This window comes from Melozone crissalis, unplaced genomic scaffold (assembly GCF_028551555.1).
Source record: "Melozone crissalis strain CALT ecotype California unplaced genomic scaffold, PUWL_Pcris_2 ptg000005l_1, whole genome shotgun sequence".
Taxonomy (NCBI): Eukaryota; Metazoa; Chordata; class Aves; order Passeriformes; family Passerellidae; genus Melozone; species Melozone crissalis.
The window spans coordinates 27,112,175-27,132,980 of NW_026535783.1; the positions used below are offsets into that span (position 1 = coordinate 27,112,175).

General features: G+C 38.8%; 1 protein-coding gene across 1 annotated transcript in view; it reads right to left on the reverse strand.

Moving 5' to 3' along the window:
• Positions 1-1,256: 1,256 nt before the first annotated feature.
• Positions 1,257-20,806, reverse strand: part of MTAP (methylthioadenosine phosphorylase) — a 32,126-nt gene continuing 12,576 nt past the window's right edge. Inside the window, exons 4-8 of the mRNA XM_054288499.1 lie at positions 18,416-18,583; positions 13,223-13,325; positions 8,312-8,551; positions 7,659-7,781; positions 1,257-2,173 (exon numbers count right to left, since the gene is read on the reverse strand). Coding sequence (XP_054144474.1) covers positions 2,135-2,173; positions 7,659-7,781; positions 8,312-8,551; positions 13,223-13,325; positions 18,416-18,583 — 673 coding nt within the window. The 3' untranslated portion in view covers positions 1,257-2,134. The remainder of the gene's footprint in view (positions 2,174-7,658; positions 7,782-8,311; positions 8,552-13,222; positions 13,326-18,415; positions 18,584-20,806) is intronic.

The following is a 20,806-nucleotide window of genomic DNA, read 5'->3' on the forward strand; positions in this document are numbered from 1 at the left end:
AGCAAAGGGCAAAATCACCTCCCTCAATCTGCTTTTGATGCAGCCCAGGATGCAGCTGGACTTCTGAACTGTGAGTGCACATTGCTGGCCCATGTTCAATTTTTCATCCATTCGTACACCAAAGTCCATCTCCACTAGGCTGATCTCAACCACCTTCACCTCAACTCAAATGCAGCACCTTCTGCTTGGCCTTGTTGAACTTGGGCCCCACTCCTTGAGCTGTCAATGTTCCACTGGATGACATTCCTACCATCAGTCACTACCCAGCTTGGTGCTTTTTTCTTCCACAAACTCAATCTCACTCTCTTACTTAATTGATGAGGCTGGTCCCAGACCTCCGAGGGAAACCATCTGTTCCTGGTTTCCACCTGGACACTGAGCTACTTGACTGTAACTCTTTGGATGCAGCTATTCTTATCTATGTTCTCACCTAGCCTCACATATGAAGAATATGTAACAGAAATGTGTAACAGAAGCCACTACCTATGGATCTGCTCTGTGCCACTCTCCTGTGACACTAAGTATCCAGTATATAAACAAAAAAAATAGCATAACAATTACCATTATATGTCACTACCAAGTGCAAAAAGAGAAACCCAAGGGGATTGAAAATTAACACCCAGCAAAAAGCTTTCTCTTTAGAACACACAGATCTGATCCATTTCACCAGAAGTGCCAATGGAAGGAAGATAAAAATGGAAACCATTCTTAAGGCCACATATATGATTTGGCTTAATGGAAGGTAATGAAATGTATGTTCCAGCTCTGGCTCCTGCAATCCAAATTTTTAAAAAACACCATGAATATAGAAAATTGGTTAAACTATTTTCCCCAGTACCTGAAAAGCACCTCTACTGGTTTTGCTAGAAACAATACATCCAAATCTAAAGGATTTCACAGCAGGAGACTGGGTGTCTAATAGAAAAAGACAAGGAAGCTAAAATGCTTGTGTACCAGCTTTCCTCTATTTTCCTCTGGATTAGTATTTTTTTTTTTACAGTACTATGAGGATCCTTACCATTCATGTTTCTGATCTTTTCCTTGCACTCTGATTCACTTCTGCCTCAGCAATCCCCGTTCAGGGACTTAGAACCTAAAGTTCTGAGCAGCAGAGTATTTTCTAAAAAGTGTCTTTCTGGAAGTGTTGTTTACAAGATATCATCACCAACCTGTTTAATGAATGGCAAAAATAATTGTGATACATAATGACTAGAAGTAAATACCTCCCCTCCCGATTTCCACACATCTTAGAGAAGTATATGTTTCATTTGTTTTATTTACTAGATAAGAAGTAGCAGGTTGTTTTATTAAAATAAAACTGTATTAAAAAATTGAAATGCATACATTCAAACCACTTGAGCACATTCATCACTTAATACAGGAACTAAAATTGGAGCTGTTCAATAAAGCAGAAAATGGGTGTGTTTGGGACATTGTCAGCAAAGTACTTTTTCTGTACAGTTCTGTAAGTCATGTAAGTACATCTTCAGGCACAAATTTGGTTTAGGCATTACTTCGGTCTCCAATACTCTCATTACACACCTGCTGCTGTGACAGAACCACCATAATTATTAAACCAGGTCTTCTAGCACACAAAACAAATACGCTGCTTAAAAAAATCACTGGAATAAAAAATAAGGATAATGTATAAAAATAGTATAATTTTAATTTGAAATTGTTCAGTTTTTCTGTTACGTTTCTGAAGTGAATTGTAATCATGTGCCTTGTTGAAGGAAAAGATGGAGGTAGAAACGGCAACACAAATAGCCTGTGAGTCTGCTTTCGTAGACCTTATTTTATGAAACTGCAACAATAATATAACTTAGACTTTGCTTTCTATCACCAGTTAAAAGGTACCACTGAATAGAGGATACTGACTTTTTTTCTCTGTCAGATACAGTTTGTCAATAGGGCTATTTATAGTTGAAAATGTACTCAAAATCTAATTTTAACCATATTATATGTGATCAAACCGACAAAGATTTTAACAGCAGCCTTACACATGATCATTGGTCAATGTTTAGTCCATTCTTTTAAGCTTGTAGCAATCTTTGAAGATATTATGACCTCTGAAAGCTCGAAAGTGATCCACTCTTCCTTGAGAGCACTGAAACTTCAAGGTTCATCCAGGTTGTTACTGCTTTGGCAGGATAACCGAACACTGCACCGTTGTCTGAAATACAAAGTCACAGGAGATAAGTGCTTCTTTTTCCAATGTAGAGAGAGTTACTTTTCATTGTAAAGGTAGATTATGTAGCTTCCATTTGGGTACAAATATGTATAAATCCTTTCATGTGCATAGTATCTCCAACTTTTTCCAACACCACAGAAGTCAGTATTATTACAAGGAGGGCATACACACAAAATGAGTTTTCATTACAACTTTTGCAAAGCTATGTAATAGGATTATTGGTATGGAGAAGAACAACGATATTGCAAAACCACTAATTTATGAACTTTGGGCTTACAGACTGCAAATGAAAAATTGTGCAGCATGCTTTCTGTGACTTTTATATGACTTTTATAAATTCTGAAGTACAGCTATCAAGAACAGAAACCAGCCAGATGGCATTGACTGTGGGTGAATGAAATACTCAAGTGATGTAGGGACAGGCAACTTTGACATTAGCCACATTCAAGGGCAGGGTCTAAGAAACATTTTAATCTCAGCTTTTGTGAGAATTTCTTGGCCTGCAAGTACCCCTGCATGTAGACCAATGCAACTACAGTTGAAGTGAAGCCTTGATGAATTTTCCTCCTCCACTTTACTCACCTGTGCCAATATACTGTGATCACACATGTACATTCACTGACCAGCATCACAGATGAGATATTTTTTGAGGAAGAGAATTACTCAAAGATATTTACAAGATTAGAGTTCTAAATACAGAACTTAGGAATGTAAGTTTCAGTTTGAGATAGATTAGAAAAAATTACCGAAAAAAATATTAAGCTTTATGCCCTTCAACTTGTTACCTGTCAAATCACATAAATGTCTAAGTGACTCCCTAATGAAGTGTACTGAAATACATCTGCAGTTAGCTTACCCAATCTAAACTATCCTAGAGTATTCACTTACCACAACTCTCAAAATAGAGCATTATTCCTTGTATCAGAGATCTGACAAATACATTTCTCACAGGCTAGTACAGAAGTTCAAGAAAAAGGCAGGTAGTACAAGCAGGTTTCCCCAGAGAGTAATGAAATTTACCTAAGGAGCACTCACAAAAGCTCTGACACCTTACCACAAGCTGATCTTCTTACAGACACACTGTAAAAAAAAATCAGTTCTAACAGGAAATTCCTTTTACCATTATAGTACAGATTCTCTCCTGATACTCATGGGGTTAACCATTATTGTAATGTAATAAAGGTACAGAGCTCAATTCCCAGTTATGATGAGTTAAAATTCTTCTAAACGGGACAGTTTTTTTTAAACTCATACTTTTCTTAGAAAAGATTAAAAAAAAGTCTTGAAACATATGAAATTGTTTGCTGCCACCAATTCACTTACATTATGGACAATGAGCCCATGTTTTACATGATAAGTTTTTGTTACCAATGCTTTGGCTGCAGTCCTTGCTGCCTTTGACATCTTTTCCAATTGTCAACTACAGACAAGCTTCCACTGTCCTGAAAGCATCCCTAACACACCTGCACTTCCATCTGGGTTCTCTCTTTGCAGCTTGTTTCTGCTGCCAATCCTCGATTGCTGCATTTTTGCACTGGAGCTGTTTCCTGTTCAGTCAAAATCTTTCTGTGGATCAGAACGCTGCCCTTGAAGACCTGCCAACATTCTGGAGCTCCCTGACTCTTCAGAAAACGAGTATGCTTACCTGAACTCCAGCCCTGCTCACCTGAATCTGTACTGTTAATTGCGTTACTTGCTCCTCATAAGATGTCAAATGCCACAATTTCATGAAGATTACAGCAACAACTGTCAGTAATTATCATCTCACTAAACAACTCTTCTCAGTTAACAGCATATCCAGCTGTATATCACCCATGACTGACCAGCCTATCCAGAAATTTCCTTGACACCAACCAGAAATCACTTGGACCACTGTCATCAAAAGCATCATCTGTGTTTCCTGACACTTGACATAAACAGCAGGTGGTCATAACCTGATCTGAAAGAGTGAGGGCTTTAAATTGACACTGGAAACGTATCTCTTTACAGCAAGAAAGCCACGAAACACTGGCCTAAATTAATCTTAGACTTTCAAAGTACACTTACACTCACTGACATATCAAAGATTAAATGATACAGTAAAGAGAAGTGATGGCAAGCAGCTTATCCTTTATTCAAAAAACAGCCCTTGGACATTTTGTTTCAACACCAAAGTCTCTCCTGAAATTACAGTGAGATTCAGAGGTGACACCACTGGCGTGTGTGTTGATCTGGGATTAATGCTTCCACACAAGGAGACAGAGAAATAAAGGTAGGCAGAGACTGACAGCACATTTTCTCCTGCCAGGTGAAGTTCCTCCTGTCAAAGCAGACAGATTACAGATCTTGAAGAAAAGCTGTGTCTACATAGAGATTTACTGTTTCACAAGCTGCCCCAACACTAAACCAGACATTTGCCCATTTCATACGCACAGCTATGGCTTGGCTATATTCTGTCACTGAAAGGAGTGTACCAGCTGCAGTCTTACTCAGCTGGCTCCTTGTCTGTGTTCTTTAACACATTTCCACAGTGCTGCAAGAGCAGCTGCCTTCAAGATCTAGGAAAACACCTCCAAAACAGTTGAAATAGTCTGGCCTTCAAAACTCACAATATAAAATATACTGAAGTACAATACAAGACAATAGATTTTAAAAACTCTTTATGGTTCAATTACATACTTGTACAGAGGCACATACATGTATCTTTCTCTTTGCTTCCCTGCAAAATTGCCTCTCTCATTTGTTAACACCAATCCTTCCTCTGCTTTATCACCACTGAATTCCCCAAACAGGAACATTTGTAGCCTTTCCTGATGTTCCTATGTAAAATTAAAGGAAGCCTCCAAAGCCTTTGGAGCTGCAGAACTTCTCACTATTCCACAGTTCTTGTTTTTTCAAGTCATTAATCCTTGTGGCTCCTACTTTCTTGATATAAAATTTCAATCCCCACTGCCTCTTTCCAGCTCTTCCAGAGCCTTCAGATCAGCTCTTTTTCCCAGTACACTATCACTCAAACCTGTCTGCAAAGAACATAAACACCTAAGAATTGTAAGTAAAACTATTTCATTATTCATCATTGATATGAGGCAGTTGATATTTAAGAGAAAAAAATTAAGAAGCAACACTAGGACCCAAGTGACCCTTCCTCTGGTGCATCACATTTTCCTCTTCCAGTACTTAGGGGACTGAGCTGGAAGAAGTACTTGACAATGAAGTGAAAGAACAGCTGGCGTTCAATAAAGGGGAATATTGCAAATGTAGTGCCAGCTCTCTTTCACTCCCAATGAAGATTCAAGACAATTATGAAAAGGAACACAGGAGGACACTGCTCACTGAAGTATGCCTGCCAGAAACCAAGGCAGATTCATCAGCACTTAAGCAGCATAATATACTTGGAAACCATTTCCTTTCATGCCAGTATGGAAAAAAAAAAGTGCCTGAGGAATATCTAGTGCATTTTATATTATTTGTTCAAACTCTTGAGTTTGTTGTATAGCTAGGCATCTGTATTAAAAAATGCAGTCCTATTCTCTGAAAATGTTTTCAGTGGATTAGAGGGAAGAAGCAATAGTAATTTTGGTGCTGCCCTTATCCATCCAATGATACAACTTCCTAATGAACGCAAAAGGGAAAGGAAAATGTCAGTTACCTCTCTCATATGTACAGAGGGAACATTAAAATAACTGTTTCAGATAACCAGGTGAGGAAGGTTCATAAAGATAATTCAGGGACTCATAAAGAAAAGTAGGTTTTTCAGTAAAGAATTGGCAAAAGAGTAATTTCAAGAATTTGGGTTAGAATTCTACAAACCTGACCTGGTCATTTTATGTTTAAGAAGTGCCTGAGGTGCATTTTACTGAATATGCCTTCCCTTCATGACATTGACTAAACTAGAGAAGAGAATCACTGATATGACATACTGGGTTTGACATATTGGCCTGGTTTGGGTAGCAAGGGTCTACAGGGTGGCATGGCAAAAGAGACCCCTCCCTAAGCAAACTGAAGATTTTTAGACGTGACAAACTCTAAAACTAAAACTCCAGGTTTAGTCTCTCTTTTCTGTTGGTGGGAAGGAAAGAAGGGCTGGGGGAGGGGACGAATGGTGTTCTACAGGTTTTTGTTCTCGTTAACCTCTTTTAATTCTATTAATAATTTTTTCTTTATATCTTTTAAAGTTTTGACTCTGTTTTGCCCTTAGAGTGTTTATTCCTAATCCTTATCTCACCCCACGAACCTTTTAACTTCTTTTTCTTTCCCCCTCCTCTGCTCAACTATAGCAGAGAAGCATGAGTGAATGATTTTTCATGGGTGCACTGGCCTTTGGCCAGTGTCAAAATTGCAACATTTTTGGTGGAGAATGCAGGCAAACATGAGGACTTTGAGATAACGACATTAATTGGGAGAAATAACAGACAAAATAAGTATTAAATCACAAAATGAGGTAGAATGATAGTAGGAAATTTGTATTGTAATTATAACGAAAATCTAGGGGGAGATTTTTTGTGCAATTTGTCCTTTTGGTTCTGTGTAATGACTGTACCTTAGATTAAGTGCAGCAATTTTTTTCTTCTGTTTAGTTTAGTAATTTTTTGTTGTTCTAGCTAAGTGTTATATGTTGAGTGTAATTTTGATTATAATTCTTAAATATTCATAGAAGCCAGGGGTGGAATTATCCTGCTCTGATTTTGTTAGTAATAAATTCAATTAATATGTCTAAGCTGAGCCTGTTTTGTTCATGACAGTATTTGATGAATGATCCCTCCTGGGCCTTATCTCAATCCAGCCAAAAAAAGCTTGCCAAGAAGCTGAATAGACATCCCAACTTTCTTCACATTGTTTTCCCCCCACTTTGTTATATCCACAAATGAATCTTGAGTATGCCTGTCAAATACAGATGATAAAAAACACAAGTAAACCTTGTCTAAGAAAAATTCTCCTTAAGAACCCCCTTGTCAATATATTTTGAAATGTTTTTCTTTTCCATATTTTTTTCATGTACCTTGGACTTAAAACCTACAGAGAACACAATTCTAGTAATTCCAAATTCATTATTACCCATATGTTTTAGGACTCTTCCTGTTCTACATATTAAAGTGTGCATAATATTTTTGGTTTGGTTCAGTCTCTTCCAGTTGATTCTTCCTTGTGGTAAGATCCAAGATCAGGGTTTAATTTGGATACTCACATCTATTTGTATCTTACTGTGTATCTCATTTATTTGTATCTTATGAACATCTTATGGTTGATGTCTCACTTCATCAACCATATATAGCTATCTGGTTTTTTTAACCTTTTCCAAAACTTCTTGTGAAACTGAAGCTAGATCTTGACAACAAAACTTGCAAGAATCATGCAGAATCTGTCCGCCCTTCTTGAATGTATTTGGTTTCTTGAAACATTTTGATTTAAGCAAAAACATCCTGTAACATACACCTGCGCACACACACACACTGTCCCTGGTGCTTATCAGCCTCGATCATGTACTTACTTTCAGAGTGTGCAGGGTGCTGGTCCATTCCATGGAGCCTATTTGAGGTATGGCAGAAAGGAGTATGCTTGTAGCCTTATTTGCATTCCCTTTCAGTGTCTTTAAAACTTTATCCACTGAAACCTAGAAATACAATACAACTGAGTGCTGTGTCTCCATTTTGATGGCACACATTTTAAACACACAAACAAATTTAACTCAGAAATGTAAAAGTGAAGCCTTAGAATATCAGTCTTTTTAGATAGTGCAAATGTTTTTTCCTCTGTATGTTTATGGTTTATAGTTGTGTATTGCAAACAAATACAAATAAAGCATATACGTTGTTTTGTACAGAGCTGCAAAAGTAAAATCATCAGACCAATCAGTCACAAAGAAGACAAGTCACATAGAATTCATGAGCTTCATACTTACAGACCCCCTGATTCAGATAATAGGAAACAAAAGGTTTGCTAGTAGTGAGGCAGGTTCATGAAAATGAATGTAATAGCAACAACTGACTCTATTTTTACTTTCACAATAATTCATCAAGAATAACTCAGGGATTCTAACATAATTAAGAACAGATTTAGTATAGTATGTCATCTCTGATCAAAATCTACACATTCTCACTCAAATTCCTCAGGTCAACACCAGAGGAAAAAAGTTTCACTCACAGCTTCTTCATGCTCCTTCCAGCAGTCATAATCTGTTGCCATGGCAATACTAGCATAACTCATTCCAGCTTCCTTTGCAAGAATCACTTCAGGCACTGTAGTCATGTTGATAACATCAGCTCCCCAACTGCGAAAAACACAGCTTTCTGCTCGAGAGCTGAAACGTGGGCCTTCAATTGTGATCATTGTCCCCTTGGAGTGACACTGGAGGCCCAGCTTCTTGGCAGTCTCAATAAGAACCTGCAAAACATGCCAATGTTGAAGAAAGGAAGTAACTCCCTTCATGCACTGCCTTTGCATTCCACCACAAACTTGCACAGAAAAGAAGTTAACTTTATACAGTCACAGCTGTCCAAAACCAAAGATGAGTTTTGTTTTCCTCACCCAACAAGAAAAAAAATAATAGTCCTATCAACAGGGATTAACTTGAACTCATCTGATTTTATTCATATCAGTTGGATTACTGCTTTCAATGCAGACCAAGAAGACTGGGAAACAGAATGTTTTGCACATTTAGATTGTGCCTACATTGCAGACAGAACTGCAGGTAAAAGCATTCCACTGAGCACTACGTTATCACATGATGGAGACAGGGAAAACAGTGGTAAGAAATTTATATTTTGAAAGTCAGACTTTACAAGCACATAATTCAAAGAGTACCCTGGGAATCTGTACAGAAATTATTACCAGGTTTTCCCCCTCCAGTGGCAGAGCTGCATATTGGACATATAGCATGTAGTCTGTTGGGGGTTAGATTTCTTTCCTTTTCCTCCTTTTTACTTACAGAATTTTCATCATAAGTTGCTAGGAAACTGTAAGGACTGAGTACTTAAGGCAAAGACAGGGTGCTGCAGAAAAACAAAAGAATTGGCCAGGCCCAGGGGAGTGGGGCAGGTAAAGCAGGGCTGCGGCAGCTGCTAGCTCTCCTGCTCGGCGACTTTGCTCGGTAGCTTCAGAGCAGGATGGTCCGAACTGCTGCTTCGGGAAGGCAATTCGCTGCTGCCGCCAGAGCCCAGCTCGGTCCTGCTTCTTCTGCTGTGGGCTCGATGCTCCTGAGAGTCCCGCTGGGCCCCGGGATCGGTGCCACGGGGTTTGTGGACCAAGGCCTCACCCCCGTCCCTGCCCGTTCGGGCCGAGCCGCCATCGCCACAGCGCCCCCTGAGAGCGGTGGAGGCACCGCCCCCGCCCCCGGGAGCAGCAGCGCCCCTGCCGGCCGAGCCCGGAACTGCAGCAGAGGGAAAGCGCCGCGGCCGAGCAGGCCGGGACTGGGCCCTGTTTGTGTTAATGCTGTAGTCATTGTTTGTTTGCTTTATTACACACCAGTAACTAACTGTTATTCCTATTCCAATTTCTTTTTGCCTGAGAGCCCCTTATTCTCAAAATTATAATAATTCAGAGGGAAAGGGTTTACATTCTCCATTCCAAGGGAGGCTCCTGCCTTCCCTAGTAGACATCTGTCTTTCAAAACAAGACAACCTCCCATCAGCTTTTTTAGTTCTAACAAGAACCTAATATATGGCAGAATAATCCTGACTTTCTCTCTTGGTAATCAGCCTGGATAATGCCAGTTGATACAGCTGGAATAAGAGGATACTGGCCTAGATAAATGGGACTAGGACACCAATCACTGTCCTGAGTAGGAAAGTGAGAGGATCCATGACGCCATCTATTTAAAATGGCCATCAACAAAAAAAGTAAAAGATAGAGAAGAAAGCAAAAGCACTTTCAAAAATTGTGGTAGGCCAGGAGAGACCTTCATAACACAGCAGCAGTGAAAAACCTAGTCTGACACCACTAGATGACACTTGGCATCATGACTGTGGAGCAGCTTCCCCGCAAAACACTGTAAGAAGCCTACATTCAACACAAACAGATGCAACAAGCAACAAGAGCTCAAGTGTGTTACACAACCCTGTGGGGTGCCTCGTCCCTGGCATGTGGATCAGTGGATTGCGTAGAGCAGTGATTTTGTGGAGCAGCACAACAAAATAAAGCTGGACCACCTGCATCTGCCACTGCAGATGTGTGTAAACAGGTAAGTCTGCACTGTACCTGGGTGGCAACACCTGACACATGTGCAGGTTGGATGAAGTGACTGAGAGCAGCCCTGCTGAGAAGGACTTGAGGGTGATGGCTGATGAAAAACTCAACATGACCCAGCCATGAGCACTCTAGAGACCAGAAAGGCAATAGGATCCTGGGTTGCATCCAGAGCAATGTGGGCAGCAGGGTGATGGAGAGGATTCTGCTCCTCTGCTCTGCTCCAGTAGGTGATCCTACTGGAACATTGCAACAAGCTCTGGGGTCCTTACTGTAGGAAAGACTTGGAACTGTTTGAACAAATTCAGAGGAGGGTCTCGAAATTGGTAAGAGTAGTGGAACACCTCCCCTATGAAGACAGGCTGAGAAATTTGGGCCTGGAGAAGAGAAGGCTTCGGGGAAACCTCATAGCAACCTTCCAGTATCTGAAGGGTTCAACAGGGAGGTGGAGAGGGACTCCTCGTCAGGAACTGTAGTGATAAGACAAGGATAACAGCCACAAGTTGAAAGAGGGGAAATTCAGATTAGATTTCAGGAAGACATTTTTTAATGTGAGAGTGGTGAGACACTGGGACAGGCTGCCCAAGGAGGCTGTGGATGCCACAACACTGGGAATGTTCAAGGCATGGTTGGATAAGGCCTTGAGAAATTTGTTCTAGTGGAAGGTACCCCTGCACATGGCAGTGGCAGCTGGGCCTACATAATCTTCAAGGTCCTTTACAACCCCTTAATAGTCTGTGAATCATTCTGTGCTGTAAGTTGATCTAGTAATAATCACACCTAATATTTAGGTTTATTGATGCTATTAATTCTGAATATATGAATTATGAATATATTAGAAGAACGCTAGTTAATTACATTGTTAATAAACCAACTGACCAACTGACATGACATAACCACAGGTGAGCCACAGTATCTTTCTGAAACTCTTTACAAAGTTCCAACTTTACTGCCTATAGGATGTTGTGCTAAGCCTCAGTTTCTAAAAGCAGCAATACCCAAAATACCCTATATTATTCAAAACTTCTGAGAGAAAAAGGTAAAACTCCATTTAGATTCTCATTTAACTTACAGTGCATAAACCAACTAAACCAGATAATTTTAATGTACTTGCATAAAAGCAACATATGAAGGTTTCAGATATTTTGCTGCAAAATTCCTTAAACATATTACATTCATTATTTTGGCTTTTTTATTATTACTGCACTTACCTATGAAATTCCTTTGAACTGGGATAAACTGGGCTGAAATTATCTCAACAATTTGCAGACATAGTTTCAGGAAAAAATTTACATCACTTTTATCTGATATTTTCTAATGAAGTGAAAACACTCCTTCTCAGTCTCACAAAGAGCTCAAACCCACATGTTCTTTAAAGCATCTCTCAGGCTGACTAGAATGCACAAACTAACGAGATAATGATCACATGTGAGACTGGGAAGTACCTAAATGTTTTTTCTCAGTTTGAAAAGGCACATTTCTTTGCTGGCTTTTCAAAAAATGAAAAACCCAAATAACATCTCTAGCTTGTTAACAACTGAAAGAAAACTGCTTCCTGCAGTCTCAGGAAATGTCTTATGTATGAGTGCTTGCTTTTTTAAAAAAAGGACAATGTGAAGTACTGCCAATCACCAAAGTAATAACACTTTTTAATCCATTTCTTAATAAACTCCTTGCATCTGTGTGACATGACATCATGCTTGCAGTAGAAAGCAACTAAATACCAACTAATCTTTGCTAAGAGCATGTAGCTAGGCTCTTTTTGCAAGAAAAATGCAAAGTATTTTGCATAATTTGCTGCTCATTGAAAGAAGGGCAAAAACATGCACATGTATAATATGCAGTGCTTTGTTTCTTCATGAGACTTAAGAGTATCTTTAGGTCATTGTAAAACACCTTGATTCCCAAAGTGGATATGTCTAAACCAGCATGGTCAATTTACAAAAAAAGTACATGACACTGAAGAGAACTGGTGACAAAAGCAGAACAGCTCAGTAGTCCAAATGTTTGTACATGCTCTGGTTATTTGTGCCACCTGCTTCACAATTAGCTTTGTCTTGATTGCAGACAGCAGGTCTCTTAGATGACCATGACTGACTCTGTAAGTACTCCTGTTCCTCTGAAGAATGTACCTCCTTGCAGCTACCGATCAGAGCATTCCACAACACCACAAAACATGCAGTTCAATCTTCACCTTCCTTTTTCCTCAACTCTAGGAATACACTAAGGTGACATATTTAATCAGACACACTCCTCCCAGAAGTTTATAAAGGTGCTGAAAAACAGAGAAGTGTTTCACACTCTGTAGTCTGAGAAGCCCGAAAAGTGACGCAACTGAGAGCAACAACTAAGAATAAATGGCAAATACAATTTGGCTTGTTTCAATGCTTAACATCCTAAGCCTTGACTCTCCACCACCACCCACCTCTACAATACACAAAAGCGCAAATAGTAATACTGCTATTTTTGTGAATGTGAAAGCACTACTTGATTAAATATCTGAGTATGCAGAGTGTCATTACCATAGGTTCATCTTTATTCAGAAAAAAATGGAACTAATTTCTAATTCAAACTGCTTTGTTCACTTCATTGCTTTCTTGGTTATTTGATTAAAATAAAGATCTTTTGTCCTGCTATTAAGATTGTAGGAATATATGTTGCCAACTGACTTAGGAAGACAGACACAAGATCTTTTATTACTTCCCATGCTTTCTAAATGTTACATTCATTCTTAATACCATGATGTATCTGAGAAACAGGATAAAGAGGTGCATATTGCCTCTGCCTTCTAAGAATGCACAATTAGACTAATATATCACAAATAAGTGCCATAAAACAACATTTCTTAACACTATTACAGAATTCACTAACCTCTCTGGTTTTGGTGCAGAAAGGCTCAGCCATTGGAATATGACATACTCCTGAGAGAGTGGAATGCTGTCCATCATATAAAGTACAATGTCTTTTAGTTGTCCTAAAAAAGCAGAAAACTTGCTTAGAGAAAACAAAAAGAGAAAGCAACAAATTGATACAAACCAAAAAACAGCATCCCTGGGAGTGGAAGGAAAAAACAGGATGATATTTTGACCACCTGTAATCCTGCTCTGCCTCTGTACAGACCTTTGAGAATTGAGCTGGAGACTATAAAACTGTTACTCCACTAGTCCATTGTCAATTCATTATGAAAATCTTCTGTTAACCAAGACAGTGAAACTCTGATTTGTTCCTAAATGACATAAACACCCCTATTGTGATGCGATTCTACTGCAAAACAACCAGCTAATTTATTAGTCAGGGATGTAACCTCTGGAAAAACATATTAGTAATCTTTAAGAAAGGGAAGGAATAAAATCTCAACTACCACAAGGCCAGTCAAAATAGAACTTGTTTGTATCACTGCATTCCTACATCCCAAAGGACAGGAATTTACAGAAACAGCTTCTAGTATGAAGGAAGTATGAATTCAACTAGAAAAAACCTTGGAACAGGATGTTCTGAAAACCTCATATTCTCAGATCACACACACCTGCCGTGCCAGCTTCCAAGTAAAAGAATCCTTTTTTTTCTCTTCTTTCAATGGATTGAAATGGTCAAAAATTAAAATTACCATTCAGCATGCCATTTTGGAACACATGGAACTGCTACCCACTACCACTTTACCCTCAAAAGCACTGCCTCAAGCTAATCCACCCAACTGGATGGTGCAAACCATCTGGAATAATTTTCTCAGACACTCCCTTCTTCCCTACTGTGCTTTACAGCAGAAAATAAAGACAATAGCCAAATTCAATCTGCAGTTGAAATACAAAGTATCTGCTGGTAATACTTTTTATAACAGGTCCCCAGTAAATTCACTAGGAAATATTTAAAAGAAGGTTTTAAATACAATTTATATGTTAAGAGTAGGTTGGACAAAAAAATCCATCAAAAATGTATCAATAGGATGCATTAAGAATGCAAAGTACTGCCAATCACCAATTCTTAAGAATGAGATTATAAAACAAGAAACAGACAAATTAAAAACATCTGGAAAATGTACAGCTATTAAAATCAGTTGAAACACTAAAATTAATTCTTACTTTATGGGATTCTGAAACACTGCAAATAGAATATATGCAATTTTCCCCACTTTTCTATTTTGTCTGCTAATTAATTATTCAGAGTTGGAGGAAATGGTAAAAGCCACAATCCATTTCCTGCATTATGGTATTTCGGTTGCTGTTAGCCAGGCACTTTCAATCAGAAAAGCCCAAGGAAAGATTTCATATGCAGAAATATTAATATCTGACTTTCAGATACTCTGTGTTCTTTGAAGAGAACAACAACATCATTACATGGCTTCATAAAGAAATCCAACTATGTTTAGCATCGTTCATACAAGCTGCACGGGACTAAGTAACAACAATAAGACCTATAAATGCTTTGAGCAATAGACCACATGTGTTCCACTTAGATAATTTCTCTTCTCCATCTGTTGTAGTTTAAACCCACTTGGAAATTAAACTCCATTTAGCCCCTGTACCTGCAGCAACAGTTACACTTTTAATCTGACAATAAGGTGGCTTTTGCTCCTTCATTTTGGTTTTATCACAGTAACACAGGATTTTCTGGCAATTCTGACTGTGACTGATTCTAGGAAGCAAAATACAACCCAAACAAATGAACAAACCAGTCATTTCCATCTGTGACAAAGAGCCCTCTATCATTTCCATCATCAACTTCATTCTTCTTCCAGTAGGGTTGAATTATCAAACCACTGGTAATTAAAGAACAAAATGTAAATTCAGACTGGCATAAGCGCATGAAAAGCAATCTCAGTATGCTCTGCATCTTCAAGGACGCTGAAAGAAAATTTTACAAAAAAATTTAAAGGTGTGACAGTGTTGCAGTAATTGTAGTTGTGTTTGCGACACAGAGAACTGAAACAATAAAACTGGCAGCTGTTACAGGAAGCTATTTTCTGCATCTCCCCAACTGAGTTCAGTCATTCAAGTAAGTAGTTCCTGTCTTGCTCTTCTCTTCCTAGCAAATATCAGCAGCAAACCAAACAGAAAGTATTCTAAAGCCCTAAATTAGCCTGATGTCATCAGCTGACTAACAGCACTGCAATTAACTAACAGGAGTCAAAGGTGGAAAAAAATTATCCTATATTTTTAAAGTACCTTTTTAGAGAAGAGAACAACTTTTGCAGCCTATAGTAGCAAGTGGTTATTTTTGGATTTGGAAGCAAGATGTATTTTTGTATTTATTTAATAAAATGTATATTTTATTGTTTAAATACACAAAATAATAAGTATCAAGGAAGCAGAGACTATATATAGAATCAAACACTAGGTGAGGTAATGACCTGCAGAATTAGGCTCTCAAAAGTTTGGAAATCTTACACGGTTCTAATTACACCTATTCAGTGTTTCACACTGAAAATCAAATCCATGTTAGGCAGAAGTTCTACACAACCTCTTATATTGCAACCCTGTCATTAATTTCACGGTGCACATGCCCAAGAAGAGCAAATTACAGTAGCTGCCAACAGTTTTTTGCTGAGTTCTAGCTCTTCTTCAATTTCTATTCACTATTCCTTCTTTTTGCTTCACACCTATAAGGAGAATTGAGAACAGGAATTCTCCCTATTGAGAATATATATAGAGAGAGACAGACACTAAAAGGTACCTGGACACCAGAAGGCACTGTTTTAATGGTGGCCTGAGTAAAGCCTTGCCACCTAGACCATGACTTCCTATGTACTGCCTGGCATGGGTTAACCACTATATAGAAGCCAGAGTACCTTTTAAGAGAAATAACTGTTTCTGCAAATTTAACCAGTACCATCTTTCCAAGACTTTTAACATTGTTTGCATGACCCTGATCTTCCATTAGAAGGTATTTCAGAAAAATTCAGTATTTTCAGACTTTGGTGGACAACTAAAATATTCTGTTCCATGAAAATATCTTCCAATCAGTAGGACTGTTGGCATAGTGACTTATATAATGCAATCACTCTTGGACTGCTGTGAAGGGCTAAATACAGACCCGATCTGCAAAGACCTGGCAGTCTAACACTCCCTGGCAGAGAACATTATGAGAAAAAGACCTGACACAGAAATTCAGCTGTCAAAAGAGACACATTAATAGAATGTATCAGTTTTCTGAATTAAACTGCATGTTGAGGATGATTGAAATATTCGTATTACATATAATTTTCCACACAGAAACATTTTCACATGCTTTTCTGAGAAGCTTTCTGGTTTCCTGATGCCATTAAACAAGTCTGAACAAGTTTCCACTTGCCCACATCAAAACAGAAACTTACTTGCCCAGACAAAACACTGCTCATAAATAGGCTACACCATTACTACTGGTGACCATCTGAATAAACTCTAAAAGAAAACAGAACAACTGAGGGCATAAGTTGCCCCTGGAGGTCCACATAGAATGGGTTGTCCTGGTCCATATCCAGATGACTTTGAGTATCTCCAAGGACGGAGACTGCCACCTCTCTGGGCAACCTATGCCAGTACTCAGTCACCTTCAGTAAAAAGTGTTCACTGAGGCTCAGAGGGAATCTCCTGTGTTTCAGTCTGTTCCTACTGCCTCTGATCCTGGGTGCTGCTGGACAGAGCTTGGCTTCTTCTATGCACCCTCCCTTCAGGTATTTCTACACATCAATGATATTCACCTTGAGTCTAGTCTTCTCCAGGCTGAACAGCCCCACTTCCTCACTTCACTCTCCTCTTAGGAGAGATGCTCCAGTCCTTTAGCATCTTCATAGTCCGCTGTTGGGCTCTCTCTACAATGTCCATGTCCAAACTGCAGTGTAGAGCTCATAACTGGACACAGTACTCCAGGAGTGGTTCACCAATGGCAAATAGAGGCTCCTGTCACTTACGCAGGAGTCTGCCAGGTGATAATGCAGTCAAAATAACTGGTGCCTGACTCACAATCATTCAAACCATGTCCCCAGGTCTGTTTAACATCTTTCCTACATAAATCAGTACCAATACTAAAAAAAAAAAAAATAGTATTGTCAGCTATATATCTCATATTCACCCCTAAATTCACTCTAGTATAACAGGAAGCATTTTATGTGGGGCTTGCCCCTGCAGGCTAATTAGTAATTTAGATACACTGTACCTAAAACCTACTCTTACAAGCAAAAAAAGCATTTCAGTTACACATGCAAAAAAAAAGTAGGTAAGTGAAAATTTGAATAGCACTGCAGTGGTATCCCCACTGCAGTGGGGAACAATCTAGGTTTACATGTTCAGTTGGCCATTAAATACAACACCACAAATGCCCAATGAAGCTGCATAAGCCATTTTAAATACTTCAAACTATGTGGAATTACAAAATAAGACTTCAAGATATAATACTCCTCCAAGTATTAAAAGTAAATTTACCTTTAAAATGTGCAACCAGATCTCTGAATTATTGGTGTTGCTGGTGATCTTTAAATGTAATTTTATTTTGCCCCTAGCTTTGCTTGAATTTTTCTAGTCAATGATCAAGAAGGATAGACAAGCTGGTGTACGGAGACTTTTGGAAACAAATTTACTTCCTTATGTTTCTTAACAAATAAGATATGTAAGCATCTATTCTTGTTTTAAAACAACCTCCTCGTTTTTGCTGTTGTGCTGCATTGATCTCTCTTCTGCAGGACCTCACTATTATGACATATATTTACCTAGCTGACTCCTACTATGCTTTCTTGTACTACTCCATCTCTTTTCAGATTCCTCATAAAGCTTGGAATGGCCTGTGCTTTTATTCATGTTTCTCTCCCACATCTGACAACGGAAGGTATCTTTTACTTCTGAACAGTCTTCCCACAGAGCTACACTTTAGCTCATTTATGGCCATTCTTCAAAGCCTAGTACTTCTGCGTCTGTTAGAACAGAACTTCTTATAATCACATTCCCATTTCCTATCATATTTTCTTGAATGAATCTTGCTTTTTGACAGAAGAACTGGGGCTATCATCTTATTTTACAAAAAACTTAATTTAAGATGAACATGTTATTATATGGAGTAACCCCATTTCTCCTCTTTTTCCTCCTTCTTACTCACCTGTCAATGAACTGGTCAATTATGACAAGATCACCAGGTTGTATTTCCTCTCGTAATGAGCCACAGGCAGTAGTCACTAATACATGGGAACAATTTTCTTCTTTCAATGCCCAGATATTGGCACGGTAATTGACGCTTGATGGCATAATTGTATGATGCCTTCCATGTCTGCAAAGATACACGAAGTAAGACAGTAAAATAAATCAGACTCAAATTGCCTTCCTTCTTCCAAGTAAGGAGAATTTCAGGAAACATATTTCCCCTAACAATATTGGAAGCGGAACTGACCATTTCTGCTACTTCTGCTATATTTTGCTTTCCTAAATGTATCGAGCTTCTCCTGGAATTCAATTTAAGAAGCAGTGATATAATTTTTTTTTTATATGCAAAACTTTAAGTTCAAGATTGTAATGAAAATAACCTTAAAAATATAATTCAAATATGTTTCAGCAGCCTCAAGAATAAAATGAGCATTTTTCTCTGAATCTTCTTTTCTCTGAATTTTCTCTTCAGTTCCATAGATTCTGAAACCCCTTTTCCAAACACTACAGGGAAGATTTATATGCACCTTCACGAATATTCTGCCCATAAGCATTGCTTGTATTCTCCTACACAAAGAGCAGCACATCACAGAACATTGTGTTCTAATCTGTCATCTTTCCAAAGAAAACAGTAGAATCATCACATTTTTCTCTTTGATTTTTAAGTGATCTGACAGCTTTCATAAATTAAAAGTATGACTTCACACTGCTGCAGTATTCTTTTTCACCAAGACAGGAAATACTTGGTCTTATAAGCACAAGCTTTTGTGCTATCACTGTCTTTGCTACAGAAGCACATCATTTACATGATTAAACACATTAGAAAATTATTTTCAACCATGTAAGAGAAAAGAAGGAACTTAATTTCTCAATTGATTTTTTTCAAAGGCCAAAAAGCCCTAAGAATTTGATCATTCAGGAACTACACACAACATGATCAAGCACTGTCAGTCAGGATTCCCACATTGTCATTAGCCTTTCTGAGGCCAATGGCACACAGATCTATTGCTTTATTGCAGTTGATGTCATAATCTTCTTATGGAATATACATGCCTTTTCTTTTCCAATCTGATTCAGAAGCCAAAACACAAAAAAAAAAGTTGCAGGTACCTTAGCTCTAAAAGTAAACTCAGGAGTTTTCTATATGAATAGTCATAAATCCCAGGGAGAAGGTAAACCACAGCCAAGTTTTTCAGACATCTGTCATCCAAGGTCTAGCTTGCAACAGTACAGCAACGAGAACTTGACTTAGCAGTTCATTTGAGAAAATGAGAAAAATGTTGTCCAGGTGTAATAAAATACATGAGCAAAGTCCATGAAAGATAAGAAAAGTAAAACCACAGACAGAAGTGTCACAGAGATGGTTAGCAGTCAGCAGCTTTAATGGAAAAACACTGGAATGAAAAGAATCAGGGCCCTGAGTGCACCACTGGGTCCTAAGTGCCCCGGCCAGTCTCAGTCTGGGCCTCCACAGAAACTGCTGATGCCTGTGAGCCTGTGAGCTATGTCACAGTGTGCCAGTCCCCAGCTCAGTGTCCCCCACAGCCTTCAGACCTATCTGTACTTTGTCTCCAGAGCAGGATGGGCTTTAGACACACACTACAGCCTTGTCTCTTACCTCCTAAGGTTCCTGCCTGGATTCCCTGGATGGATCCCGTGCTTGACTAATAAACTTGACTTGGCCTGCTAAGAGACGCTGTGATCAGCACCTGCTCTGACCATTCTGACCAGGTGCCATGAACTGTGTTAGTATTCTTACATTTAATCCAATAGCATGTTGGTCCCAGACATCCAAAGTTAAACCAGTGGGAAATTTCTACTCACTCATCTGCAGATCCTGCTTCCGGAGTCTCTTCAAGTATAGTAAAAATGTCTGAATAAAAATTATATAGGGAGGGAGAACTGCAGGGGATGCAGTCTCCTAAGCAATAATAGTAACAGCAAGAGGACTCAATAACCTCAGGGAATGATTTGGAGAGTTTACTGTGGTACCAGAGACATAGTCAATCTGGAAGCTAACATTTTCTCTATTTCACAAAGGAAATCTGCAAACATAGTGAGCAGATGAACTAATTAGTAAGATTATCAGCATCACCTATCCCCCATCAGAGCAGGTGGCCCTGCAGGGCACCATTCTTACTGGGGCAATACCTCCCACTAGATTTTTTTACCTAACCTAGACAGCATTTTTAATACTCTCAGTCCTTGTAGCATCAAACTTGCTTATGAAGAAACCCAAACTTGTGCTGGACTTTGCCAGCAACAATACAGAGTTAAGATCATGTCAGCATAGAAATTAAGTTCACCTAATGAAAAGAAAAAATTCTGAGAAGACTTTAAGATATTTAAT